We start from the raw sequence: 27,469 nt of genomic DNA, 5'->3' as shown, positions 1-27,469 counted from the left end.
CGTTTAGTCTCATTTTTCCATATGTATTCATTCCTAAATAATTCATTTATCGTTTCAATATAATATCAATATTTAATATACAGATATGCTTGATATGAAAAAGATCGTGAAAATTTTTCATTTATCTTTAACAGTATTCCGATTGCTTCTATTGACTCTGACTCTCTCTCTCTTTCCTTCTCTCTTTTGTAAAAGAAATTTTGTCAAAGATATATCTATAAAAAATATATATATTCTAAAGAAAAAGTGAGATAGAATCATAATTATGTGTTAAATATATTTTCTATATAATACGTATATTTATTAAACAATAAAAATGTAATTTTTGTAAGAAGTTTGATCTATACATTCCTTTTTCTCTGTATATAATTTTCAGTACTACTTATACAAACTGATACAAAATATTGCACCAATAATGCTATTTAAAATAAAGTGCACAGATGGCTATTTGTTTTCTTCTTGTATGTCCCTCAATATTAAAGAAAAAGATTGTCATGGTTAAAAAGACGATAAACAATTTTTACAAAGTTGTCTGATAAAAATTTCCTCCTCGGCTACAATATAAGCAGCTTGGAGGGGACACCTGCATTCCCACGCACATACACCACGCACGTACACATACGCCTGTACATTTGTTATACCCATAAATTTAATTTTCTGACATTTGCAATAAGTATCAATTTTATCTTGCATAGCAAGTATATCTAGTATTTTAAAGCATCACATGTCACAAAGTCCAACATGTTGATCAATAACAATTAACTACTATTGCAAAGTTTAGACTTTCTGCAACGTGTGCTTGTTTGTGTGGTGATACGTAAATTTATCTTACACGTATGCATTAGGCATATATCGAAAAACAGATTTCCTTATCAATTTTGTTACTAATGACGTAATTAACGGAAGCTTACTCCGTCGTCAATGTAGAGCGAAGAGGCCGAATAATTAATTATTCGAAACTCAATGACATTTCAGCATAAAAACGTTTTTTGGGAAGTAACATTAAGATCTCATGTTAATACACGGTAGTTTAATTTCTTTGCACACGACTACGTAATACCACAAGGTGTTATTACCAATTACGTAACATTCTTTATCTTTAGTTTTTATATTTTACCCTTCTTAATTTCATAACTAAAATATAAAAGAAGTGTCAACAAGGAAGTTAGAGTTATATTACAAGTATAGATCAAATTTTTCTTTAAATGTGGAAACTATTTATATATGTTTCTCTCTCTCTCTCTCTCTTTCTCACACACACACTCTCTCTTCTTTTCGCTCTGCTTCACAATCGCTCAATAATTATATAGGATGATTGGGTAGTGTCTGTACGGGTGGCACAGTCGGCGTAGCTGGTGTTGTTGGTACAGGTACTGGTGTTGATGGTATCGGTTGATGCGTTTGTCTCGGCGGAGATAGAAGTTCCTGCCTATCTCTCTCTCGTTCTCGACCGGGTCGCCACGCTTCCAGTAAGGCCTCGACTCGCTCCTCCGTGGGTCCCCATCGTGCTGCACCAGCTGGATTTTGTAACCATACGACCAGCGTACCGTGCACCGCACGGATATTCACTTCTCCTCTGAAATAGGAAGAGAAAATAAAATTATTTAATAGTTCATATGTATCGTGTGCCTACACCAAGTCTATTTATGATATTCGCAAACGTACTTTGGAAGAATGTGTTGGAAGCCGTGTCTGTACTCGTGCTCCATAGCAGGTACTACAACTTGCTTGCGTTTAAAGTGACTGCCTTCGAGCTTGATGAGCGCGTTGGGAGCTGGATCCCGCCATTCCGGCAGAAACACCACGAACGATAAAGGCTCGGCCGAATCAGCCAACAAACGCTCGAAGTGGTTGACCATCGCTTCCATAAGTTCCTCGCAGTATGGTGGATTCGCTTGGAACGAGCCACTGACCGGCCTGAAGTCGAGAAACGGTCCTCGTGATCCGAAGTATGAGTCCGTATCGGCAAACGCTGAGCAATACTGCCGGAAGTAACAATTCAAGGGCGAAGCGAAACATTCCAACGTAACGCCGAACGACCTTTGAAGGCATTCGAAAACCGTCACTGGAAGAGCCATCTGATTTGCTTGACCTTCGTTAATACCGAAGTACGTCTGATAACGTTTCAACATGGACCAAACGCGTGGTAGAAACATTTCGAATTTCTTGTCGTCGAAACAGTTGTACCTATACAGATGTTCCAGTTTAGTTAGGTGCATATTGTTAATGTACATGGTGTCACCGTGAAAGCGTAGCATCGTTTGCTCGCGCTCGGGCAGATAATCCACCTGTGGAAGTCGCGGTGTGGGTAGGGAAAATTGCACTGGGTAACACCAGACTTTCCTCTGCGTGCTAGCCGGCCCTCCTAGCGGTATAACGTCTCCCAGACCATTATCTTTGAGAATTTGATTGTTCTTGTCTTTTACCTTCTTCGCATATTCCGTCGACAAGTGATAAATTTTCAGGCATATACCCTCGACGCTCGCTTTAACGGTCTCCGTGAGATGCGGCTGACATTGTCGCTTCAGGTGGGCAAGCCTGTCTTGAAAATCGTCGAACGTAGCACCCACTGTCCTTCTCAACCATTGGAACGTGTCCTCCGCATTCCACTTGACCACTTTCCGACTTTCGGACGACGCCGCTCTTGATTCTATCATCTTCTTTGCGGCCTCGGCGTAGCGCGACAGCTGTTTCCTCGCGTCGCCCGTGAACTTCGGCCTTACCAGCTTAATCGGGATGTCATTCATGATCTCGCGATACATGGACATCGAGATCTCGGGGAAGCATTGACTCGGTAACAGCGGATCCGAGCCGCAGTCGATGACCTTCCGTTCCATCAGCCACCTGTTGAAAGAATCTTTCGGCGCGTCTATAGACTCGCGAGTATGACACAGCTCTTGATAACATTGCCTTAATTTCGCTAACAAGGCACAGCGCAGTGCTTCCGCCTCGGGATGAACGTGCGGCAAGTTTGACGGTGCTCTTTCGTATATAATAACATTCGTAGGTATTTCCAAGTCCCACGGACCCCTAATGTAACACAACAAGCAAGCAAATTATTCATTCATCTTACAAGTAGGTCTCAACGGATAAAAGAAAACAGGTAGAGCTCATCGATTAAGCTAACACATACGCCAATACGAATTTCTTTGGTGGCGGAACGGCTCCTTCTTCCGATGCTCTTCGTTTCAACGTACCGCCCGGTGTGGCTGGGATCGCGCCGTTTCCAGGTGGAGGTGGAACTTGGCAGATACCAAGCGGGTCCGTGATTGGGTCAAACTTTGGTGTATATATATATATACGTTATATTTTATCTCTTTTCCGAAGAAATGCATTCGTTTTTTCTGATATTTTTATAGTACCTGAGGTTTCAGAGAAGGTACTACCCATAGAGATTCTCCAGTCAATTTATTCCAGAAGTATGGTCGGTTCTCTCTCTTGCTCCAAAATTTCTTCCAACCTTGCTGTTGCAGCTCCAGGGATAACTCGAGCTCTGGGAAGCCTCCTGGAGGTGTACCCTGTAACAACGTTCCGTTATAATTTAGACTATCAAAATAAAAAAAGGAGGAAATTAAGAGAATTCCATCTGACGTACTTGAGTTATCAGAGGTGGTTGTTGTATATGACCAAGCTGTGGACAGTGATCAGCTACAGTTTGTGCTGGCGGTAACATAGGTGTTTGAAGCTTCACAGGTGTAGGAACGATAACTTGTGCTACTGTCGAAGTTGTATCCTGCTGCAGCGTCTGATGGTGATGATGCATTGTCGGCAACGAGGACACTGATTGTCCCGATAAAGTCTCCCAACTTGAAGTATTAGGTATATCTTGCTTCCCTCCGCTTACTTCGTTCATTGTTTGATATGCACTTTGTTGCGGATTACTAAAAACATTATTTTAAATAACATATTACGTAAGAAAAATATCTGTTCAAAAAATATGTGTTTTATAACTTAAAAAATGATGCATTATGTACTTTGATGCAGTCAAACGTATTAATCTTGTATCAAAAAATGTTACAAATCCTTCAAAACAAAACCAGTTATACATATATACGATATTGTAACAGTCGACAACATCAAACTGACAGGTAAAGTATTACTTTTACATCGCACTTGAATAAAATGTTACCAGTTAAACGATATTATGTAAGAGACACAAGTTTACAAGAAAATACGTCGAATGCATCAAGAATAACGATATAAGATGGATTGCTAGAAGTATTGAGACAGCAGAAACACGCTGCAATTTGTATAATACAGTTCACTCAATGCATACTCATGAGTACAGGTTACGAGGGAAAAGACAAATTGCTTCGCGAGAGATATAACATCTCTAAAGTATCAGGATTTGCAATTCGGCAGCACTTGGTGGCACAATGTTTGTTTACATACTAAGGAAACATCGGGAAATACACGATTTTTCACGTCGCGCGAGCAGTTTTTCTTGCGCGAAATATACTGTAGTCGAGAGCGGGCTCACCAGAACTGATAATACCCTCAATTCAGGCGAAATATGTGAAAACACTTAGAATTCATTCATGATTTGTGACATCTGACGCAACGAAATCCACCTGTCCGACGCCATTTGCTTAAACTGAAGGAACTGAAGTATGCAATGCAGCGGGGAAAGAAATATATGGTCACGTTCGCAACGAAACGAATAAGGTTCGTATTTAAGGTTTATCCAGATAGACTCGCAAGTTGCCTGGCAAGTTGCACAATGAGCTGCAATGAACGACGTATATATATGTATATACATTCATGTTTATGCATAGATTAAACATTTGCTATGCTGAATTCATATTGTCTTCGTCGTTCGGCATATGATATTCGATATCCAATAAGAGACTTTGTTTTTAATTAATTCTCGTTAGTGATATTTTTATTTGTTAAATTTTTTTAAATTAAAATTTTATAATTTATTTATTTACAATATATTTTCTATTAGATATCGGCCTTTACAAGTTCATGACGGTTATTGGTCGCTACCAATCATAGCTCGATGAATAGCAATGTCCCTAGCGCAATGAGTGCTATGATTGATGAGGTCTGTTCTTTTTAGCTGCACTGCTGAACTAGTGCAATACGTTAAAGTGAGACAAGTATATTTTTTCTCACTCTAACTTATTGCACCAGTTCAGCAGTGCAGCTAAAAAGAACAGACCTATGATGTCATTGATGGCTTGATGTCCGATTGCAATCAGGTTCTAGGGAATTTATAATTACGAAAATTTTCTTCGAGTTGATTCTCTCTCATTCGGTTATGTTCATGGCACTTCATGCGTGAATATAACATGAATCTAACCAACAAACGTTGTCGTCAATTACAAGTAAAAGAGTAATGGAGCCTTCTCCTTGCGCCATCGAGTCCGGAATTCACCTGGAATTTCGTAAGTAAAAGAGTAATGGAGAGTGACGACTATAAAGAAAAAGTGAATGACTGACGGAGCGACTAACGAGATAATTACGTTTCTGTGTAAAGTTAATTGATAAAAAAGTTCTATGTATAATACATAGATTTGACGTTGTTAAATTAAGAATTACGCATTAAATTAAGTCCATCAAGAAGCGCTTCTAAAGACAACGGTTCTGTGCAATCATGACCGACCCGTCGCCAATAAACGCAGGGCAGTCGTATTATTGGAATAATGATGCAGCTCCGCAAAACATGGAATATTATCCAATGCCCCCAGAGCCAAGTTTTCCACCACCTAATTATAATCAACCTCCGAGTTACGCTCCTTCCTGTCCTTATGATGTGCCGCCTCCTCACATATCGGACGCCAAGCCAGCGGATTCAGTATACCATTTTGCATCTTCAACATACCAGGATAGCCCAGCTAGTTCGCACAGTGACACGTCTTATCAGAATGAACGATACTTCTTACCAAAGCCAAATATATTTCCACAAGGCAATCAGTATTATGATGGAATGGATTTCACGCAGTCTGCAAGTAAACCCTATAACGCGAATTGGAATAGAAATTCGAGAGAGGAATACCATAATAATGTCAACGAGTGGCAGACTAATAACGCTTCTACAAGTTGGACATCGTATCAAACTACATCCAATTCATGGTATGATGCAAACGCAACATATAGCAATGAGAGACCGTATTCACCAATGCAAAGGTATGAATCTTCGCAAAAACCAAAGGAGACCGAGTGGAAGTGTAATAATCGGGAAAGCCTAGCTGATCATACAGAGATCGTACAGAGGGTTAGTAGACAGAGATCTAGAAGCCCAAGTAGATCAGGAGAATCGTATAAGTCACGATATGACGATCACAGAGATAGGTATCGTCAGCACAGTAGGGAAAGGTCTAGTCTGAAAGAGTATATGCACAACAGTGGGCATCATGACAGGAGGTCTTTGAACAAGAAACATGGAAGTTATACGTCACGTTCACAAGAATCGTACGTAAGTAATAGGAGAAAGAGATCAAGATCACAGGATTCTCGTTTGACCAGGGACACGACAACGCCACCCAGCAGTACTAAGCGAAAGAGTCCTACGGAGAGAGAACTGCTTTTAGAGAAATACAGGTAATATTTCTACGTTGTTTTGCACTTCTGTAGTTCTTGTACATGGAACGTAGCTCGCATGTTTTTTGTATAAGAGGCACGGTATCGTGTCTATAAAGTATTTTAATAATTATAATAATGTTTATTTCAGACGTAATTATTGCGCAACAAGTAAGGATATAGAACGGAAGCTAAGCGAGTTATCAGCAATGGGCTCTGAAGGTATACTTGAAAACGAGAAAAAGATATGGACACGCACGGCACCGGCGGATTTGTATTATACCAGGGACGAGAGTAATTCAAAAATAATGAGAAGTACTTCTAAGCTAATAGAATTATGCGTAACTTTTAAGAAATTGTTAATTGACAGAGCAGCTGCTGCAAGAGCATTGCAGGTACATTTGTCTCGATGAAACTTCTGAATGCACGATAATACGTAAAAGAATTGCATAGAATTCTATTCGGTTGTATATTTTACTTTAGCCACCTTATGAACCACCTCCAAGGAAAACCAGGGCTCGCCTTTGCCGCCATAAATCTGAAGCTTGCAGTAGCTCTTCATCTGATGACAGCGATAGTTCTATGGATGAGGATGATAGGACAATGGAAGAACTGATGGCAAAGAAACAGCATCCACAGAGATTGCATCCTGAAATGTGGTTTAATGATCCTGGAGAGGTAGCACGAAGAATTTTTTAACAACTCTGTTCTTTTATTTTACATTTATTATGTATTTTTAATTTCGATGTTAAAATATGCTTTTACAATTTTTCCTTATAGATGAATGATGGTCCATTATGCAGATGTAGCGCAAAGTCACGGCGCTCGGGCATAAGACACGGAATTTATGCCGGAGAGGGTGCAATAAACAAATGTGATTTAGATTCGAATAACGCGGATAAATTATATCACTACAGAATAACGATCAGCCCGCCGACTAATTTCTTGACTAAGACACCGACGATTATCAAACACGACGAGCATGAATTTATATTTGAAGGCTTCTCGATGCTCTCCCATTTCCCACTAGTTAAATTACCCACATGTAAAGTTATACGATTTAACATAGAGTACACGATTCTTTACATAGAGGAAAAATTGCCGGAAAATTTCACGATACAGGAGCTTGATCTTTTCCGTAAGTAGTTTATTTTATTCCCTAAGCAATTCTTTCTTCCTTTTCTCGACCCAAATCTAATGTTTACAATTTTTGCAGAGACGTACTTGTTCAAAGAGATTTTGGAACTCGTAGACTTTGACTTGCACGCGGCACAAAACAAATCCGGCTGTGGGCAATTCCATTTTATGCCGAGATTCGTACGCGATTTGGCCGACAATGGTCAAGAGATTTTATCGATGAACGAGGTCTTGAATTATCTGATAAAGAGCAGCGCCCTTCTAATAGATCCAGAGGACTTGCCGAGATTAGTGGAGATGCCACAGTATAAGTGGCAAGATTTCGCGGATGAAGTAAAGGGAATGGTCGTTACTTATCCTGGGAAAAAACCGTGCAGCGTTCGCGTTGACCAGCTGGACAGAAATCAAGTGGATCAATCGCCTGGCATCGCTTATCCCGAAATAGTACACTTCGGTATCCGTCCACCGCAACTCAGCTACGCGGGCAATGCAGAGTAAGGATCTACGTAGCGCACATACACGTGTATGAAATATTGCATCAATATTAATATCTAATATTTCTGCTCTCTATTTATGCAGTTATCAAAAGGCATGGAGAGATTACGTAAAGTTTCGACATCTACTCGCGAACATGTCAAAACCATCCTTTGAAGACAAAAGAAAATTGGAGGCGAAGGAAAACAAATTACAGGAGTTACGAACGCAGAGCAAAATGAAGCGCAATGTCACGGTGGACGTTAGGTCCAAGGGATTTTACAGAACCGGCATTATGTGCGACATCGTGCAGCACGCGATGCTGATACCGGTACTCGTGTGCCACCTGAGATTCCACAAGTCCTTGGACAACTTGGAGCGCACGTTGAAGTACGAATTCAAGAACCGGTATCTGCTCCAGCTGGCTCTCACGCATCCCAGTTACCGCGAGAACTTCGGCACCAATCCGGATCACGCACGGAACTCGCTGACAAATTGCGGTATAAGGCAGCCCGAGTACGGTGACCGCAGGATTCACTACATGAACACGCGGAAACGCGGTATCAACACGCTCATAAACATAATGTCCAGATTCGGCGCGAAAACGGAAACCGAATCGTCGATAGCGCACAATGAGCGACTGGAATTCCTGGGTGACGCGGTCGTCGAGTTTCTCACGTCCATTCACCTGTTCCACATGTTTCCGGAGTTGGAGGAGGGTGGTCTGGCCACGTACAGGGCAGCGATCGTGCAGAATCAGCACCTGGCTGTGTTGGCGAAGAAATTGAATCTGGACGAGTACATGCTCTATGCTCACGGCAGTGATCTCTGCCACGATTTGGAACTGAGGCACGCGATGGCGAACTGCTTCGAGGCACTAATGGGCTCGCTGTTCCTCGACGGTGGAATAGAAGTTGCCGACAGGGTATTCGGCGAGACGCTCTTCAAAAGCGAGGACGATCTTGGCAAAGTCTGGGTTAATTATCCGAGGCATCCCTTGCAGGAGCAGGAACCGACGGGAGATAGACAGTGGATCTCCAGCTTCGAGTTGCTAGAGGTACGTCAGTACTCGGAATATTAATTTCTCAATTTACAACGCCCTCTCATGTTCCTGTATATTTGTTTTCGTACCAGAAATTGACCAAATTTGAAGAATCGATCGGAATACAATTCACTCATATTCGCCTGCTCGCTAGAGCATTCACGGATCGTAGTATAGGATACACGAATCTGACATTGGGATCTAATCAACGGCTAGAGTTCTTAGGAGACACCGTATTGCAGCTTATTGTTTCCGAGTATCTCTACAAGTTTTTCCCGGAACACCATGAGGGACATTTATCAGTAAGTGGTCCCATTCCATTGAATTGATAATTTTTCTATTAATATAATACAATTTGATATTTTCAAATTGCAGTTGTTGCGGAGCTCCCTTGTAAATAACAAAACCCAGGCAGTCGTTTGTGACGATTTGGGTATGACTCAGTACGCACTTTACGGGAATCCGAAAGCCGAATTGAAAACGAAGGATAGGGCAGACTTACTGGAGGCTTTCCTTGGCGCGCTTTACGTCGATAAGGGTTTAAAGTATTGCCACGTCTTCTGTGACGTGTGCTTTTTCCCTCGTTTGCAAGATTTCATCATGAATCAGGATTGGAATGATCCAAAGAGCAAACTGCAACAATGTTGCTTAACTTTGAGAACTATGGATGGCGGAGAACCGGACATTCCTGTATACAAGTAAATATTTGATCGCTAGAAAGAATCTATGCCATGCGCAAGTGCTCTTTTCAAGAAATTTAATGGATTTAATGAAAATTTTATTTGCTTTTTTTTGTTAGAACTGTGCATATGTGCACGGCGTTTACATTGCAAGGATTGTCTGCGAATTATATATTTTTATAATCTCATGCGATTTCTTTCTTTTCTTTTATAGAGTCATTGAATGTAAAGGACCGACTAACACAAGAGTATATACGGTCGCCGTATATTTCCAAGGAAAACGACTAGCTAAGGCATCAGGACATAGTATCCAAGAGGCGGAGATGAATTCTGCCAAGGAAGCTTTAGAGAAATCTCATGGTAATATGCATGTAAAATTAACAAGATAATTATAGAATAACTTGCAAAGTTCTCGTTTTATTAATATCAAAATTACTAACTTGTTTATTATCTTTTCATCATAATTACATACTGTATATATCTATTTTATTTTCGCCTTGCAGACTTATTCCCACAACTGGATCATCAAAAACGTGTGATAGCAAAAAGTATGAAAATGCAGCAATGGCCGATCAAGCAGAAATCAAAAGGAAAATTTACAAAGTCCAACGATAGATCTGATGATTCTGATTCCAGCTAAAATTGCCGATGAGGTCGTAGTAGAGAGCGTAATGCTTAGAAAAAAAGAGAAATCGAATTATTTCTCATTGTTTCACATTGCTCACTACGTTCTTCTTGGTAGTAATAGTCAATATCAGTGTTCAGTTTCAGGTAAAAATGTACAATAAAATATGCAATTTGAATTGCATGATTTTATTTAGTATCATCTCGTTCTGTTAATATCGGACTATCTTGTTTTAATAAATATCTATTTTCGTGAAGAATCTCGTGACATTGTTGAATGTTGTTTAAAATGTGTTGCAAGTCCCAATATTTCTTCAACAGAGCATGATCCACGCTGAATAACGCGTATTGAAGACACTGTATCTGAGTGCATGTAGCGACGCTGTGAAGCTGCATACCTATTTCATGAATCAAAGTTTTCAGATACATCTCGTACCCGTTTATGCAGACGATTTCTGAAAGCATACATAAAAACAACTTGTTTATCAGAACTTGGTTACGTGGTATGGACGAGTGTGCGTCAAAGAGTGATAAAATGTGCAAATTAGAAACGATAATTAAAGCATAAAGATCAAAATGAGATGTGCGAAAGAATTTAGGAAGAAATTAGGAAGAAGGATCGATTTGACTTGAATTTGTTTATCAATTTAGACGTAAGTGTGATTCGTGTCTGTTAGAAAATATTTACCTATCGTGAATTCAGGAGACGCAAAGTCCACGCATTTTATATTGTATATCATTGGAATATCCTTATCTGCGGGTCTTACCAGACCTTGAGCAGCCAACTCGAACGCAGTTTGACTTTGGATATCCAAACCACACAATCTAGATGGAAAGAGAAAAATGAACATTATCCGTGAGTATTTCGTATCTCGATTGATACCGTTTTATATCGCACTCAACATACTCGAACATCTTTCGCTGATGAGCAGCCTGTATGGAAGCACATACTTTGTCGATTGTGCTACGTTGTATATATTTGTACGTCGACTTTTCGACAATCTTTCCAGTTTTGAAATAATTGTCCGTTGCTTGTCCCAAGATGCCTTTAACTTTGTAAATAGACGGAGACTTGGAATCTCGTAAGTTAGCAATCAGACTAACAGCATTATTGATGCCACAAATCATGAGCCCTGATGTGTTTGTATTTAAGTGATTAGCGCATACTAATCTGAAGTCTTTGAGTTGGTACCGTGGTCCTACCACTAGCGGATGATCAGCATAACTCGGACGTGCAATTACCTTCATCTTTTTTGTTGTGTTACCCTCTATGCGCACATGCTTGATTGGTGAACGTACATGCATACTGTTCAAGTCTGAAAGTCAGATATTATTCTTGAAAGAACCAGTTCAGTTCAAAGAATAAATACTTTTCTTCAGCAATATATTGATTTTCATTTTTATCAATTTTTACAATGTATATTCCTCTTTGTCTCTCGCTGTAGATATAAATAGACGAGCAATTGAAAAGTAAAGAAACATTCAGATTCCTGTTAGGTTTTTTTATACTTAAAATAGGACAATGTATAGATTTGAAAACGCTAAAGAAGAAAATTGTAGAATCTAATCAAATTGATATAGAACGATTCTAACCTTCGCAAAGACGATATAGTATGGTATCTCGTGCATTGAGAAACGTAACTCCTGGTGGTTTGTAGACAGCGAATACACCGTTTAATGCTTTCCACGCTACTCTAGCGTCAGACACAAAACATTCCGTTGTATGTTTTGTGATTAGACTATTTAACTTCATGTTAAAAACTCTATAACAAACTTGTCACTTAACTCTCTCATAAAACTAATAAAACGCCAGTATCTAATTTTAATTCATATAGGTCAAATTCTATTTAACAACACATAAACGTCGCAACATTCTCTCCTGATTTTACGTATTTTGTAATATACACGCCTACACGCTCCCGAAAAGTAAGTTAGGTTAGGTTATATCACCGCGATCAACACTCGGCAACCACGTTCGTCGAATTTTGAATTACCCGCTGAATGAAGGAAATGCTCCGTTCAAACTTCAAGCCGCAAAGCATAAAGAAAACCAATACAATTGGAGCGGTGTGAGAGCCGACCAATCAAATAAACAAGCAATCTTCAAAATTTGAATCTCATTCCACACAGCAAGCGTCATTAATTCAGTTTTCATTGAATATGTTTCGGCTGCAAATCTAGATGTTCACGTATCATGACACGTATCACGAGTCTTGACACTTTTGACAGTTTGACATCTGCGAGCGTGTGCGAGTGCTCAGTACGCGTGAAAATTGATCGTAAGAATAAAGGCCAGCAACATTATGCAATACTAAATCAACCAAATTAATGGAAACGTGGTTTTGGACAATTTAATTGACACTATTTATAAGCCTCTCTTATTTTCAACGGCAGTACATGTTCTACATTGATATATACATATATATGTATATATATATATATATATATATATATGTATTCTTAGCTTCGTAACGGTGGCTGGTATTATTTATAATCGCAGGTAGTCATATTCGTGCGAGAGTTGCCTGCCGCCTGAGCCTAACATGGGCGTTCCTTTTGTCGTCTGCAGTGTGCCAGCTGCAGGGCACCCGAAGGAAAAATGATCGCAAGTCGCGAGTGCTTGTAGCCGGATGGTACTGTTAAGGCCGCCAGAAGTCGACGCGCGGACGAAGCCGCCGTTGGAGACACACGGATATTCATTACTCATGCTGACAAATCTCATTTACTGCATCTCCGTTCGCTGTTCAGTGAGAGTGCCGTGATAACAAAGGACACCTCTCGCACGTATCGTACTCTGATCTCTGATGATCGAATGAAAAAGTCGCGGAGGAAGAGGTAGTGGTGCGAGGCTGCTTCGTTGCCTTTTCTCTTCACTGAAGCTTTAAGATTTTAAGGAGGTCACTCTTAAAGTCGATCGAGAATCTCATTGCCGAGCCGTAAGGTTATGCCGAGTCGCGAGAAGATAAAGGCATCAAGCACTTGTTATTTATTAGTTATTTGATATAAGGAGAAGGAGAGAGAAAAGGAGGAAAAAGCGCGTAAAAGAAAGAGGAGCTTTGTGGATGATGAGTGACAACGCGTTCGTTTGACAAGCTCTGAGTAACTAAAGTACAAGATCCCTGTCAGCCGAATCAGCTGATCAGCTGAGAGGCTATGAGATTTAATTAGGCCTTAGTGAATATGCATATTTATTGTAAGTGTACACGATAGAAGATATTTGTTAAGACGTGACTCTGTTGGCGTGAGATAATCGTGTGTGTGCAATAAGTAGATAAGATTACTTTGCACAAAAAGTGCAAGAAGTGGCTGAAAAATGTCGAATAATTCAACGGTGGTGGGTACGTCCAGGGGCGGTGGTAGTCTTCAGCAGAATCGAAACTCGCAGAGATCCACCCTCCTGAAAGTGGTGATTCTTGGAGACGGTGGTGTTGGAAAGTCCTGTCTCATGAACCGATTCGTGTCGAATCACTTTGACGAGCACAGTTTTCACACCATCGGAGTGGAATTCTTGAACAAGGATATCGAGATCAACGGCGAGACGTACACGTTACAGATATGGGATACCGCCGGGCAGGAGAGGTTTAAGACCCTCAGAACGCCGTTCTACAGAGGCTCGGATATCTGTCTCCTCACCTATGCGGTAGACGATAGGACGAGTTTTGAGAATTTGAAATTGTGGAAATCTGAATTTCTTAAGTTTGCGGACGTTCAAGAAGGCTCCACGTTTCCATTTATTGTTGTTGGCAATAAGGTAATCCGTCGAATGAAGAAAATCTCTTTCTTAACCGTTTTCTTGTCTTTGTCTCGTAATGTAATGTTCTTTCTTCGTGCAGGTGGACGTTCCTGAATCTGACAGACAAGTTTCTACGGAAGAAGCTCAGGCATGGTGTTCAGAGAATGGCAGTCCTCCGTTAGTCGAGACATCGGCGAAAGATACTACTAATGTTGAAGCGGCATTTGGGACAGCGGTCGATGCATGGGCACGGCAGGAGGCTAGATTAGAACGGCCTTTAGTGGAAGATACCGTCGATCTTTCTAAGCAACAGTCTCTGCATCGTTCGAGCTGTTGCATGCCTGTGTCCGGTGCTGAGTAGGTCATAGTTTTGTGACTTTTAGCAATTTCTCTTTTACGTTATTTCCGATGGAGTAATGCATGATACGTTTTCCTCAAGATCTACATTTGCGACCAGCTAATTGAAATGGATGATAACGAGAAAACCCATATAGGATCTTTATGCGATGCAAAGCGACATTTCTCGAACAATTATTTAAAAGTTTCTTTATGTTTGGGAGAAGTACACAACGTTTACTCTATTTATAGGATCTATAATGGCAGTTTTATACGATATAAGTGTAAGAGCTTATTTTCCTTTGTTTCGCCTTCTGTTTCACCCTTTTGTTTGCATACGTTGTAGAGAAACGCATAACTCATAAAAGTTCACTCATAGTCCATAGAAAATTCGACTGCTTGCATAAAGTCCAAAGTATCCCTCCTCAGTTCCATCTTAGACATTTGCTTTTGCAAATTATACTTAAGACACCATTTTCTCACGTTTGGCATACTTTGTTTCTAGGTCTAACAAAGTAATTTGAAGAGAATCTCTTGCCTGTCTACAATACTTTCTTCATTATACGGCGAACCGTTTTTTTTCATTGAGACTGGAATTGCGTCGGTTGTACAAACGGGAGATGTATCGTTTGAATTTTTTGACTCGAGACCAGTTAAGATTCCCAAAGAGTATATGGACTACATTTATAGGATATATTGTTAGCAAATAACGAGTTGGCTTGCTTATATTTTTCTTTACAAAATCTTAACGAAATACTCTCGAGTGAAAGATTGCGGAGATTGCGTGTGAGACAAATAATGTATTGTGATTGATATTTCCAGAATAGAACTCTAAGATATAATAAGATCAAGTTGAACGTCCTATTCTATCACGCTTTATGCAGCTCTTGAGCTACAGCCGACAGTATTTTAAGTGTTTCACACTCACCACTTTGGCTTGTGATAAAATGATAATGATGAATATTGTGAATTGCTTTATCATATTGAAGGTGTAGGCGTAAATTGTAATTTTAGCTTCGTAAATCTAAATTTGCCTTGTCCTCGCGACGCACGTCCAAGAGCAGTAAAGCGACGAGACTCTCACTCAAGCAAAATCTCTTATTGCGGATACTCATATTTATACATGTGTGAATTTAACGCTTGTACAAAGTGCGATATAAGTGCTTTCCTGCTCGTGGAAACATTTCGTATTCAGTGTCTAACGATTTTCCTACACTAACACTAACATAACATTACGAAAGTGAAGCTTTTTGTACGATTGTCAACGCGTTTCTACAGCTGCGTATCTTTTTTGTCCAAAAGATACTCGATTCTCTAGAGATGCCTCATACACAGCACAATGGAAAAAATATACATATATAGTGTCGTTGCACTTAAACGAAGAAACAGTTTCCAACGACGATGCTCGAATCGATTGTCTATGAAACATGCATGCTGGTGCTTTTTATATATAGCTAAATGTGAAATATACAAATCTATAGTGAAATATAGAATAATAACGCGCGTTAGTTAAGGTGTTAAGTGCATAAGTTAAACTGATCATATCAAGGTGACGATCTCACCTCAGAATTACCACACACACACACGCGGATATCATTTTTACAAATAATAAGTTTCTGCGCGAGATCTGTTATTTTTAAAAAGCTATCTTTGCATACACACACACACACACAATCTTGTTCGTGAAGAAAACGCGCATACCGATTATTTATTATTTTTACACACTCAGTAGGGACATGGCTATTTCTCGTATATGACTTATGTATAATGTGTGTATGCCTTAAGATTTTATAATCCCGGGAATCGATTTTGCAAGAGGAGAAATAAACTTATACTGTGCTTGTTTAAAAAAAACATATTTTTGTGTAAATTGGTTATTATTAACGTTACCTCCGCTTTCGTAACTGAGACAATGCCTTTGGATAAATTATTAGGTATTAGATAAAAATACTTCATGGGACAAGAAAAATGGCATTAAGGGATTATAATAACAAAGTTGAAAGAATAACACCATTCTATCTCTGTAAACTGTTTCCGCATTTGAATCTATATTTTGTGACATTTTACATATAACAATCTTTTACATGTGAACTTGTAATATATTAACTCGTAACAGCGATATCATAATTATATCGTTTTACAGTTATTTTTTAAAGTAATGTATACAGCACACTCTTTCCCATACATTAGAAAGTTACTGATAAACAGGTCTTTTATAAAAAGTGTGACAGTAAAAAATATGTAAAAATTAATATAAAACTGGGAAAGTGTGCGCGTGTTTGACAGTGTATTTCCTACATGAATATTTTAACAATATTTACAGTTTAAAGATATTTGTCATATTCATATATGTCCAAGATTCAAGCTCCCAGTAATTCCTCACAAAGTCGTTTGTCATAATACAATGAAATCAATTAAGTCTCCATCTAGGAATTGGTATACTAAATTGTTTAAAATGTCTAATCAAAGATGAAATGACAATAACGGTGGCTTCTCGTCTAACCCGGAATTAAGGGAAAGAATTGCATGGAAGAGATTAAGAATTAAATTATGCAACTAAAATAAATAGCCTTCCTGTCTTTTGTTATATCCTGCTGTATTTACTGTGTCTTGAATTTAGAGAAGCTTAATTCTCTGTACGCTCTTGCTTGGTACGTAGAGTATCGTGGAATCCGGCATTGCACTCTCGAGGAGGTTTCCTTCATCTCCTTTATGTTTTGCTTTGACGGATTTCCGTTAGAGTACGTTTGCACGCGCATCCTCGCGCAAGTGCGGTTTAGAAAGACTGGATTAGAGCAATTTATTGTATGCTAATGACAATGTTCCGTGACGTCCACGATCACTGATTTTTTCCAGCCAAATAGGAAGTAACCAATGGCGGCACCTACCACCACAGCACAGCACAGCCAGACGTTGTAAGTCATGAATATCAGCATCAAAAAGTACGATAGGACGATCTGCACGATATGCAGAAACGTTTGGAATAAATGCATCCAAGACAGCATAGTCGGCCTGCACAGAATGATACATCTCATTACGATAAACTTCATTTACACTCACAGTGGATTCAGCACAAATAACAAATAACACCGCAAAATCCAAACAATTAATTTATATATTTCTGTCATATCCAATAAGCTGCAAAAACCGTTAGTACCAAAGCACATAAAACTGAGTTTTCATGCATAAATTAAAAATTTATACAAAAAATATTGAAATAATATCATAATCATTATATACAAATCGAAAATAACGCAAGAAATAATGCACAGAATACACCAAATGCACAAAAATGTTAATAGGTTATTTACATTAAAATTTCGTATTTCATATACAGAGTATCTTATTAAAAAACATACATTATCATGCACAAAGTTTAATAGTATAAAAATTATTTAAGAAAGAGAGAGAGTTCTAATGTAAGTATTATAATTGTTATTTACAAAGTGCACTACATTAATCTGTAGATATTAATGAACAAAGCAACTGAGGAAAAAGTGCTTTTAGTGCCCTCCGAAGTAACAATTACTTACGGTTGTTTGTGGATTACTTCGCCGACCATACTAAAAAATAAATGTAATTCATTATATCTGCAATCTAAACTGTAACATCGTTTGTGGACTTTGGTGATTCTGCATAAATATTGCTCTTTATTTTCAAACGTATTCATTACAACACATTTAGCTCACATTCAGTCATTCTCATCGTAAAACTGCATCTATAAACGAGTGGGACACGACAAGCAACTCTTTCTGCAGAATCGCCCTTCGTAAGAGGCACTACTTACTGAACGACTCGATTATCCTCGGCCACCACGTTCTTCTCACTAGGTACCGTGACGCTCCTGTACTGCAGGGAGTTATACGTCTTCCAAAACAGGTATTCTCGGTAATACTTCAAGCCCTCGTAGAGCGCAGCCATGATGATGATACCGATGATGGAGCCGATGAGACTACCGATCGACGAGATCCTCCAGCTGTCGAACAGCACCGATTCACAGTAGCCGGTGTGAAACGTCATCTAAGGCGCGAAAAGCAAGTTGTTCGTTAACTGCACCGAGTGCGTGGCAACCAGGCTATACGTACCGACATACCGTGCATGGCCATATGATTGCACGCTTCGCTCGTTGAAGCTTCGACAACGTGGTGCATGTTTCCATGATCCATGCCACTATGGTCCATGCCACTATGGTCCATGCCACTATGGTTCATGCTACTGTGGTCCATGGTACTATGGCCCACGGCCGGATGAGCCATGTGCGCACCGTGGGACGCGTGTTCTCCCGAGCTGTTCATCATCATATGGCCCGTATGATCATGAGACATCTGAAATAGTGAGAGAATTCTTGGTGTATGTTCTGCGAATCGCGTTACCACTAATCTGTACAATAAAATTCACATAAATGCATTTATCATCTTTTAAGTTGTATTTGAGAACTATTAAAGATAAGATAGTTGAGAACTATTAGAGATAAGAAGTGATATAAAAGAGGATTTTATAGGATTACATTAAAACGAATTTTTTTCCATATTTGTTACGCGAGAATGTGCTGCTGCTGCTGCTCTTTGCTGACTGACCGTGAACAGTTTCAACAGAGACGAGAAAAAACGAATCTCCAAGTGCCGAGTTTGGTAAGTCAAATAAAAGCGCGCAGAAAATATAAGTTGGCGTACTTTCTAAAGTAGACCTTCTCCGGATAAGTACAATTCTCGCATATGTAGCACGGTACATTCCGTTCTAATCGTCATCTAAATCTTGCAACGGCCATTCGAGCAATATTTCGACACCTCTGATTTGAAGTAATATGGCCCTAGATGGAAAAAAGATAAAGAACTGCGAAATAATATATTTAATTCATTTTTTCTTATTTTGAAGAGAATTCAACGAACGAATTTAAATATTATCATTTTATCAACTATAAAATTAGTTTTCTCGATTGAAACGGTAAATTAGCTTACATCAAATCCTTCAAATGTTTTTATGGAACGAAGAACAAGACGAATAAGAATGAGAATATAATGGGAATTCTTAATTATATATAGCAAATAATAAATTGTAATCAGCGATTCTGAGAAGAAGAGAAGAAAATCAACAAACAACCAGTATTTCTTAACTCAGATTTGTTTCGAAATTCATTATTTTGAGATATAATAATGTATGCTCTCCACAGTACATGCTACGTTAATGATAGTGTATAAACATTCTTAAGTAGTTGACGGTGATATCTTGCGTGATGCACTGCAATTGGTCGAAAATGTAGCGACTAAAGAGCAATTTACACAGAATTACACTTATTTCAAGAATAGTATTAATATCTTATTAACACTTTACGAAGGATTTCTTTGCATGATAAAAGATGCAAATAATCAGGAAATATTTTGTTCTTCGAATAATGATTGAGTCAAGTCTTTTAATCGATTTGAACTCTTGGTCATTTATGCGGGAAAATGTTCGCAAAAATATTTTTATCGCATATCGCACAACGTGCATGTATTTATACACGTCATTAAGATAAGACATTTTCACAGTTGTCGTTCACAGTTTGAACATGCAGTCACTAAAATGATATATAACATGTAAAAAGTTCTTTCACTTGCCATTTCAATATTAACGAACACTCTGATAAATATGAGATCGAGTTTTTCTGTATTCACAATATTCTATCGACGGATTTGTAAAAATTGCAACTTCTGCAAAATAAGACAAGAATAAGTATCACGAACGATAAAAATAACGATAAACAGAAAATATTGTAATGTTGGACAAATCAGGATATGCACATTAATAAATATCTCTTTAGAACTGCAATAATATTGATAAGGAGCGCACCTAATATCTTATCGATCGATTACGTGTGTTGCATGATAGGTGCGATTACTTAGAAATATCCCTATAATATTGTATATTTACAAATAAACCGACAGCTTAGTTTAAACAGTGATGATAAAATGCAACGATAAACGACTAAAAATAAATATATGTAGGTGGGAAAAAAGATTATATCACTATAAACTTTTAATGTATAAAAACAAAGCGACACAAGAAAGGATTAAATAATCTATATTCATTGATACCGTAAGCTTAATACTGAATACCGTAAGAACGCGTAATATTTAATATTTTATACTATCTTATATATTTTTATACTATCTCAATGAGACTCACGAGCTGGTATATTTGCTAATTTTTATGTTTCATTAATCTTTCTTCTTATTTTTTCCGAGAGATTTATTATGAAGTTAAATTTTATATCAAAAATACGCAATACGGAATACGAAAGTGAGACATGTATACAATATATAGAAAATCTCCAGATTCCTATTGTTCGACAAACACTCTAATGTTTCGTACGCAGTAACATACAAAGAAAAATAGCAAAAACGAATGACAATTCTTATAAAAATATATTCATTATAATAATAGTCCGTTTTTCAAAATCTCCAGTGCGAGATGTTCACTCACGAACGATTACATCGAATGCTGCAGTTTCACTTTCGCAGACAGATATATCATCAATTCCGCGCTCAGAAAAGGTAATACGTAAGCAAAGTGACAACGAAGCACGTACGTGGATGCACTCGCTGACTGCGCGTTGCTACGCACGTTACTCAGTTCAAACAAACGCCATTGTTTCAATTTTTCAACGAAATGGAACGCACGTTGAAGAGTGAAGACTATCTTTAGGAACTAACCTCGTATCATTTATTTTTCCGATCGATTATCTCGTCCAGGTAGCGACGTACGATTACGTAATGCACCGTAGAAGTAGTATCTAGGATCAACTTTCACGAAGTATTTCTCGCAATGAGACTCGACGATTTTATCCGATCGAAAAAGAGAAGTAAGCCGTCGTCAGTTCTGATTGATGAGTGTGATTCACCATTATCCAATGGTGATTAATCGCAGAAACCACGGACGCGATTAAAACCCACGATAAGGAGTAGCGCCTTGTACAAAACAGGAAGCGCCGATGATCCGGAAAAGGAAACAGGAAAAAATTAGAGAAAATAATGTCCGTGTTTCAGCAAAAATAATGAAAAGAACATGAGTAAGTTAGAATAAGCACGTGGCGTTTTAGGTTTGCATGCAATTTCCGTATCCTCCGGCGAATTTGAATGCAACTTTCTGTTCGGCAATAATTTACATCGTAACGCGGAGTCAAGACAGTGACATAATAACTGGATAGTTATCGTTGAAATAATCGTTTTTCGTTTACGAATATGCCACTTGCGGTAGTTCTGGTCAAAAGAATGCTCTCAACGCGTAATCGATAATTTATTGCAATGCAGGAATTTTTAATATCGAAATACCAAGCGCATCCAAAAGTGAAATGCGAGCTGCAATATTCTTGAAGATAAGAATTCCAATTATTGATCAGATGATGAAAATCGTTGGCATAGAATCAGAATTAATTTCACTGAATTTTCGCAAAAAAATTTTGCTGCAAGGACATTGGCGGGATTAATTAATGATGTAACTCGCGATTGCGCACGTTTTAATAGAATGTACGACACGTGTTTGCGCTAAGAGTCTCTTGTGTTCCCTCGATTCTCGTATTCTCGCGTCGTTCCGTCACATACGCCGTTATCACCGTTAGATAATGCAAATTCTTGGCCGAGGGTTGCCGATATTGGCTCCAATTGGATCAATGACGGTAAATCACGATTAATTAGTGCGTCACTATGGGGTGTGGAGAAGCGGAATAAATGTGCACCGTGGTTTTCTGTTGCACGCGCAATTATCTGCAAACCTGATGCCTGATCTGACGAGCGAGTCTTCTAGGCACCACAAAAGAGAATGTTGCGTTCCCTCTCAGGCTATTTAGGCAAAATGCAACGTAATGGCAGAGAAATTAGAACGGATGCCCCCGTTATAAGGTACATTCACTTTTTATCAGATGAGACTATCTCTGGTTATCTCAAACATATGTCGCACTCTGGTGAAGTGGCATTGTAGGAAAACGTAAGGAAAAATATAATGATACGTCGACGAGAAAACGTGCTTCACGGTCGACAGCTCCGATTGAATAACTGCGATGCGCTGTCCCTTTCTAACATATGCTTTTAAATGCGCTGCAGATAAAAAGAAAGCTCGGTCAAAACACGATCACTATCAATCAGTTTTCCAATTATGGACGTAAATATTCGACGTACATAAGAAATATAATCAGATTCATAGTAATTTCAAGAGAATGCAGATAATATCGTAGAAATTCCATTAAATTGGGCAAATTCCTCCCGTCAATTTGAGCGTTTGAATCGAGTCAGATTTACAACGCGCAAATCATAACTCACAAGTTGATCTTTTCAGAAACCTTGTACGCGAGAATATCGCTTACTTGACATCCGTCTTCGCGAGAGCGACGCTCAAAGGAAGGGGAAGAGAAAGGAAGTCCTGAAAACGCGTGAAAGTCAGGAAACGTAAGGCGCCAGATTGCAGACAGGTAGAGACAACACGTCGTGATGAATCAATGCGATTAATTACTGCTAATCAGCAGAGAACTCTTCGGCGTAACGGAACACATTAGAGGAATCACAAAAAGAAGTTTTCCGAAACAGGAAAATGTCAATGATCATCGAAAGTGATTCATACGCGAGCACGACGGTGCCTCGCTAACGCTAACGAAGAAGAGATACGGTATCTGTCGCGATTTCCATACGACGTGTGGAAGGTCAAGTCCCTTACCTTAGTGGGCGAGGTTATGTCACAGTGCGCGTCCGCCGATCAACGACGAGGTGAACGGGACCGAGCAACAACGACGGAATGAAGCAGACTCCCGTGCGCGCGCTTCTCTTCGCTCTTCTGCGGCTCGAGCACGCTTAGGCAATCTCTCGCGAGCACATTAATATCACCGTGACCGTACTACGTACTGCTGGATTCACATGGGCTCCATCGCTCCGCGTTTAACGTATGTACGATGTCGACGTCCAATCGGGGACTCCGTTTCCTAGGGATTTTTCGCAAATGAGAATGGAAATCGTATGCAAGATTGCGAGTCTCGAAGTTCGTCACGGACGAGGGAGCACATGATTATTTGGATGATTGATTTGCAGATCTAACTGTTAGATCTAATAAATATATTTATATTACTAATAATTAAATAATTATTATTAAATTAATAATAATGAAATAAATAAATCTTGTTCGAGACAGAAAAGACGAAGAGAAAGTATAACTAAAACTAAAGCAATCAAGTTCTGAAAATGTTTGAGAAATATTACTGCAAATATATGCAATACTCAGTCTACCTTTATTCAACATTTGGCAACTGAAGAAGCCTTGGTAAATAGACGATAAAAGAAAAATAATTTCGCTACTGTCGCAATAGATATAACGGAACACTGCAGCCGCTAAACACGGAGCTGTCCCAACATCGCGAATATCCCGCGCATGCGCGCCCGTCATGCTGTCGCGTTTGCCGAAACGTCAGACTCGCGTGTAAACAAAACGCGAGGTTGAAGCCATGGTTCGTGTTTGTCGATGATTCTCGCCGTGTTCTTTATTTCAGTCGGCTTGTGAACATGTCACTCAGACCGCTGTGGCCGGATTTGCGACCGCGAGCAACCGATCAATTATGGTTCAACGCCGATCGGCCGTGCGACGATGAGAGCGAAGTAACCGCTCTCGAAACGGAGCATCAAGCCTGGGTGAGTGTACGAATATACGCGTGAATGTTCGTGAATAGTTAACGCGCCTTTTCTTTCTCCTTCTTTGCTACATTTCCACGTTTTTCCAGCGAGATCACATCCGGGTGCAGGGCTATGAACACATCCCGATCGGGAAAACGGTGAGCGATGTAAGTTAACCTAATCCAGCTTGTCGTTTTATTTATGACGTATATTTACGTTGCTTGCGCATGTATATTATCATGCAGTGTAAAATATAGATAGCCAGAAGGTTGAACAATTAGTTCGAAATTGATCTTGCTTATGTCAAATGACAGTTTGATGAATTATGAGTAATGGAAGTATTTATGGTCTATTAAAAGAAAATAATTTCTTTAAAGTTGAAGACTTTAATAAATAATATCATGTGTAAAAAGATAATTTTTGAATAATAAAAAATCATGTCCTGGTAAATTGCGCCATCGTGCGACTTTAACGTGCACTCAGGCAGTACGACACGTTCTTTATCATCTGTTGGAAATTGAATACTGCTGTGATATAACCGCACATACTCGAATCATTATTTATATAGTAATTAAAATATTTTATTTAACTTATTGTAATGAAAAAGCGTTTGGTGCATTCAGATTTTTTAAATCTGAATCGAATTAGATATTTTAAAATCAAATGCATCGTGCAAAATATAATAGTGCGTCAAAAGTTTTGGATTAAAGAAATTTAATATTATATTTTTTGCTTATGATTAAGAAAACTGTAATATTATATGACATATTATTTATCTTTTAATTTTATATTTCCTTTTTTCACGTGTTAAACGCCTTACCATGTTAAATAAACTTTGAAAATTGGGCTCAGAAATTGGAACATCTAAATCGTGATTGAAAGACACTAGCCACGATATATTATATAACATTAATATGAATCTTTTCGCGTGTATGAAAAATCTAGTATAGAGGATCGGAAGGAGAAGAAGAGGAGGAAGAGGAAGAGGAAGGTGAAGGTGAAGAGGAAGACGAGTCGGATACTCATGAGGAAGAAGAAGAGGAGCTTGATGAGATCGACATGGAAGTCAGTTATTCTCATCATCCGCAGAGATCTAGTCCAACTGATACAGTGACTGCTCCGGTGTCGATTCGTATGGTCAACGCGACGAATTTAACTCGTTATTCTTAATTTTCGTATGTACATTGGAATATTCTCGCCCCCATAAGTATAATTACAGCGCTATATCATCGGTATGTTTGTTTAATAATTTTATTGCGAATTATTTATAAGCTTATTAGAATCATATATCGATCGATGGTATGAACGCATGAATAAATAAAAATCTATCTCGTTCTCTAGTCCTGATTCTATTTCGTCAGTTTTCTTTTCATTTTTATCGCGACTCGAATTTTTATAAGCTCGCCGTCTCTTGTCGCTTTCGACGATAGTCGAAATAGTTAGTATAATCGACTGCTATCTGCCCACTCTTTTGCGCTTAGGTTTAAGTCAAGAACCCTGCTATAAACCGACGTCGACCTAAGCGGCGCGAATTTCATCGCGACGTTGGAAATTCGCATCATCAGCGATTTTGACGTCGCGGCGGGCGGAGAAGGCGCCTCTTCCCGGGTCGGGGCCTCTTCTGTTTCAAGCAACAGACACTGGTAACAGTCGAGCATTACCACGGACAGTAATGTCTTCATTCCTGCATCGAGAGCCTCTTTGCTGAAGAAGAGCGACTCGCGCTTCCTCTGGAGCGGAGTCGAACAAAAGCGCCCGTCCTTTTCCCTTTCCTTCGCGACCCCGTCGTTCTTTCTCCTCTTTCTTCGTCTCTTTCTCTTTCTTTGAAACGGGCCCCGGCGAAGAGTCGGTACTCCGCCTCGTTCATCCTCTTTCTCCCTCTTTCGCGAAGGGCCGTGGAATCGCGTCGGGCTCGACCGGGACACTCTCAGTACGCTCCCCCGTGTACCCACCTATACTAGGTGTAAGTGCACGCGAGAATGTATTATATACCTTTATACAAGGTGTCCAGAAATACGCGGCTAAATATATTCTAACGGAAGAGAGAAATGACTAATTAAAACGCTGAAATATCAGCGGTTCTTTAATCCCAGCGAGCTTTATTAAGCGGTTTTCTTAAACGCGGCGATTCAAGCTCACCGATCGATCGTAAAGGCAAGGTATGTAAATAGACTTGTCGATCAGCAAAAATAAAAGTTACTATTCGCAATAAATGGAAAAGTAATAAGCGGATATGGGTACTCTCATTACTTGAGCTTCGTCCGCATCTTTTCCGCCGGAGTATTTTTAAGAGCTTACCTCCTAACGTTCTATATATATACATATTATATATGCTTTCAGATCTGCCTTATATAAATATAGTTGCATATGTACGTACATATTTTATACATATTTTATATGTATACATATACAACACTCCGGCTCTCCTCCCGGCGTGTAACTGAAGTAAAGCCAGGTTGGTGCCCCCGCTAGGGTGAACGAACGGGTACGCTCAGGCAAAAGCGAACCCGTGTGCCTCCTCCTCCACCACCATCACCACCCCCTCCTCCTTTAGCAACAACATCCTCCTCCTCCTCCTCTTTCTCCTCTACATTGCATGGAGATCGTCACCGCAGACTCCCGCGAGACGAAAAATGCAAAATCGGTTGCTCGCGATAGGAATTTTGCGGAATCGCGTATCGATCGTGCGTCATTCGTTTGCATATTAAATCGTTGAAGCGGCGCGATATCGATCTACTCTACCTTCGGTGTGCTCGTGCCAACAGGCGATAAAGTCTCGCGCCAGTAATTCAGATAATCCAAGGTGATCGCATTGCTCCGATACGTATTTCTATGTATCTCACTGTGCAATCAGATTCCTCCTTTGTTTAATTGACTTATTCATTATTTACATCGTTACATATGTATTCTTTCAAATAATCAAAAGGATCATATGCTTCTTGATACAAAAGATGAGCAATGCTAATAAATCTATTATTATTGAATTTCGTACGAAAGAGATTGCTGCACTATTTATTTATTTAAAAAATAGTTTTCATTGTTTCAAAGTAAATGCACATCGGACAAGAGGATAGAAAATCGCGGTTTTCCTTTAGCTAGGCAAAGCTAGCGTCCTGCGAATTGCTTTGGATGATATTACGTTTCCAAAGATAGTCATGCACAGAGAAGTGCATGCGTTTTCATTTCGCATTTAAAACAAACGCATAAATCTCGGGATTTATGAATCACGAGTTTCACGTGAATGTCTGTGGTACTGTCTGGATTTATGAATTAATACTGGTTACATTAG

General features: G+C 39.2%; 6 protein-coding genes across 13 annotated transcripts; 3 read left to right on the top strand and 3 right to left on the bottom strand.

Annotated features, from left to right (window-relative positions):
• Nucleotides 1-277: 277 nt before the first annotated feature.
• Nucleotides 278-4,681, bottom strand: LOC105284561 (phosphorylated CTD-interacting factor 1). Of its 2 annotated transcripts, none has more exons than XM_011348191.3 (6): nt 4,481-4,681; nt 3,596-3,881; nt 3,363-3,518; nt 3,134-3,279; nt 1,666-3,030; nt 278-1,576 (listed from the first exon to the last, which is right to left on the bottom strand). In XM_011348191.3, the coding sequence occupies exons 2-6, from the start codon at nt 3,851-3,853 to the stop codon at nt 1,303-1,305; spliced, it is 2,199 nt and encodes a 732-aa protein (XP_011346493.1). In that variant the 5' UTR covers nt 3,854-3,881; nt 4,481-4,681; the 3' UTR covers nt 278-1,302. The 2 variants fall into 2 exon arrangements, with proteins under 2 accessions (XP_011346493.1, XP_011346492.1); XM_011348190.1 differs by lacking the exon at nt 4,481-4,681 and adding an exon at nt 4,393-4,418.
• A 611-nt stretch (nt 4,682-5,292) lies between these two features.
• LOC105284565 (ribonuclease 3) lies at nt 5,293-10,742 on the top strand. Its single transcript, XM_011348196.3, has 10 exons — nt 5,293-6,546; nt 6,677-6,920; nt 7,009-7,203; nt 7,306-7,663; nt 7,742-8,156; nt 8,242-9,193; nt 9,271-9,480; nt 9,554-9,876; nt 10,073-10,218; nt 10,362-10,742. The coding sequence occupies exons 1-10, from the start codon at nt 5,600-5,602 to the stop codon at nt 10,496-10,498; spliced, it is 3,927 nt and encodes a 1,308-aa protein (XP_011346498.2). The 5' UTR covers nt 5,293-5,599; the 3' UTR covers nt 10,499-10,742.
• LOC105284564 (mitochondrial mRNA pseudouridine synthase Trub2) lies at nt 10,651-12,401 on the bottom strand. The gene is made up of 4 exons (XM_011348195.3): nt 12,076-12,401; nt 11,390-11,798; nt 11,171-11,307; nt 10,651-10,937 (listed from the first exon to the last, which is right to left on the bottom strand). Exons 1-4 carry the CDS (start codon nt 12,233-12,235, stop codon nt 10,672-10,674), a joined length of 972 nt encoding a protein of 323 aa, XP_011346497.1. The 5' UTR covers nt 12,236-12,401; the 3' UTR covers nt 10,651-10,671.
• Nucleotides 12,402-12,660: 259 nt separating this feature from the next.
• On the top strand, nt 12,661-16,407 carry LOC105284562 (ras-related protein Rab-9B). 4 transcript variants are annotated; one of them, XR_894893.2, is made up of 5 exons: nt 12,661-12,761; nt 12,983-14,233; nt 14,316-14,572; nt 14,655-14,835; nt 15,057-16,407. XR_894893.2 is itself a non-coding variant. In XM_011348193.2 (4 exons), the coding sequence occupies exons 2-4, from the start codon at nt 13,796-13,798 to the stop codon at nt 15,073-15,075; spliced, it is 714 nt and encodes a 237-aa protein (XP_011346495.1). In that variant the 5' UTR covers nt 12,661-12,761; nt 12,983-13,795; the 3' UTR covers nt 15,076-16,407. The 4 variants fall into 4 exon arrangements, 3 of the variants coding, with proteins under 3 accessions (XP_011346495.1, XP_011346494.1, XP_011346496.1); XM_011348193.2 differs by lacking the exon at nt 14,655-14,835; XM_011348192.2 differs by having other exon boundaries at nt 14,655-16,407.
• Nucleotides 16,408-16,568: 161 nt separating this feature from the next.
• LOC105284566 (high affinity copper uptake protein 1) lies at nt 16,569-23,452 on the bottom strand. 3 transcript variants are annotated; one of them, XM_011348198.3, is made up of 5 exons: nt 23,237-23,443; nt 18,637-18,876; nt 18,339-18,571; nt 18,085-18,114; nt 16,569-17,563 (listed from the first exon to the last, which is right to left on the bottom strand). In XM_011348198.3, the coding sequence occupies exons 2-5, from the start codon at nt 18,874-18,876 to the stop codon at nt 17,362-17,364; spliced, it is 705 nt and encodes a 234-aa protein (XP_011346500.1). In that variant the 5' UTR covers nt 23,237-23,443; the 3' UTR covers nt 16,569-17,361. The 3 variants fall into 3 exon arrangements, with proteins under 3 accessions (XP_011346500.1, XP_011346502.1, XP_011346501.1); XM_011348199.3 differs by lacking the exon at nt 23,237-23,443 and adding an exon at nt 21,244-21,370 and having other exon boundaries at nt 16,570-17,563; XM_011348200.3 differs by lacking the exon at nt 18,085-18,114 and having other exon boundaries at nt 23,237-23,452.
• A 490-nt stretch (nt 23,453-23,942) lies between these two features.
• LOC105284567 (anaphase-promoting complex subunit 15) lies at nt 23,943-25,520 on the top strand. Of its 2 annotated transcripts, none has more exons than XM_026970829.1 (3): nt 23,943-24,198; nt 24,288-24,338; nt 25,126-25,520. In XM_026970829.1, the coding sequence occupies exons 1-3, from the start codon at nt 24,073-24,075 to the stop codon at nt 25,348-25,350; spliced, it is 402 nt and encodes a 133-aa protein (XP_026826630.1). In that variant the 5' UTR covers nt 23,943-24,072; the 3' UTR covers nt 25,351-25,520. The 2 variants fall into 2 exon arrangements, with proteins under 2 accessions (XP_026826630.1, XP_011346503.1); XM_011348201.3 differs by having other exon boundaries at nt 23,945-24,198; nt 24,288-24,347.
• The last annotated feature ends 1,949 nt before the right edge of the window (nt 25,521-27,469 follow it).

Source organism: Ooceraea biroi, chromosome 6 (assembly GCF_003672135.1).
Source record: "Ooceraea biroi isolate clonal line C1 chromosome 6, Obir_v5.4, whole genome shotgun sequence".
In the NCBI taxonomy this organism is placed as follows: domain Eukaryota; kingdom Metazoa; phylum Arthropoda; class Insecta; order Hymenoptera; family Formicidae; genus Ooceraea; species Ooceraea biroi.
The sequence above is the reverse complement of the archived record's forward strand: the minus strand, read 5'-3'. Positions and strand labels throughout refer to the sequence as shown.

Bases quoted from the DNA above. Each gene is read 5' to 3' on its own strand.
- LOC105284561 (XM_011348190.1), bottom strand. The intron at 3,519-3,595 runs GTACGTCAGATG...ACGTTGTTACAG, and splicing joins AACCACCTCTGATAACTCAA to GGTACACCTCCAGGAGGCTT. The intron at 3,031-3,133 runs GTATGTGTTAGC...GTGTTACATTAG, and splicing joins CCAAAGAAATTCGTATTGGC to GGGTCCGTGGGACTTGGAAA.
- LOC105284565 (XM_011348196.3), top strand. From the start codon at position 5,600: ATGACCGACCCGTCGCCAATAAACGCAGGGCAGTCGTATTATTGGAAT. The intron at 6,921-7,008 runs GTACATTTGTCT...ATTTTACTTTAG, and splicing joins CTGCTGCAAGAGCATTGCAG to CCACCTTATGAACCACCTCC. The intron at 7,204-7,305 runs GTAGCACGAAGA...TTTTCCTTATAG, and splicing joins GGTTTAATGATCCTGGAGAG to ATGAATGATGGTCCATTATG.
- LOC105284564 (XM_011348195.3), bottom strand. From the start codon at position 12,235: ATGAAGTTAAATAGTCTAATCACAAAACATACAACGGAATGTTTTGTG. The intron at 11,799-12,075 runs GTTAGAATCGTT...TCTGACTTTCAG, and splicing joins ACTATATCGTCTTTGCGAAG to ACTTGAACAGTATGCATGTA. The intron at 11,308-11,389 runs GTATGTTGAGTG...CTTTCCATCTAG, and splicing joins CATCAGCGAAAGATGTTCGA to ATTGTGTGGTTTGGATATCC.
- LOC105284562 (XM_011348192.2), top strand. From the start codon at position 13,796: ATGTCGAATAATTCAACGGTGGTGGGTACGTCCAGGGGCGGTGGTAGT. The intron at 14,234-14,315 runs GTAATCCGTCGA...TTCTTCGTGCAG, and splicing joins TTATTGTTGTTGGCAATAAG to GTGGACGTTCCTGAATCTGA. The intron at 14,573-14,654 runs GTAGGTCATAGT...GTTTTCCTCAAG, and splicing joins ATGCCTGTGTCCGGTGCTGA to ATCTACATTTGCGACCAGCT.
- LOC105284566 (XM_011348198.3), bottom strand. From the start codon at position 18,876: ATGTCTCATGATCATACGGGCCATATGATGATGAACAGCTCGGGAGAA. The intron at 18,572-18,636 runs GTACGTATAGCC...TTCGCGCCTTAG, and splicing joins TGGCCATGCACGGTATGTCG to ATGACGTTTCACACCGGCTA. The intron at 17,564-18,084 runs GTAAGTAATTGT...CATTCTGTGCAG, and splicing joins GAAGTAATCCACAAACAACC to GCCGACTATGCTGTCTTGGA.
- LOC105284567 (XM_011348201.3), top strand. From the start codon at position 24,073: ATGTCACTCAGACCGCTGTGGCCGGATTTGCGACCGCGAGCAACCGAT. The intron at 24,199-24,287 runs GTGAGTGTACGA...ACGTTTTTCCAG, and splicing joins AAACGGAGCATCAAGCCTGG to CGAGATCACATCCGGGTGCA. The intron at 24,348-25,125 runs GTAAGTTAACCT...TGAAAAATCTAG, and splicing joins TCGGGAAAACGGTGAGCGAT to TATAGAGGATCGGAAGGAGA.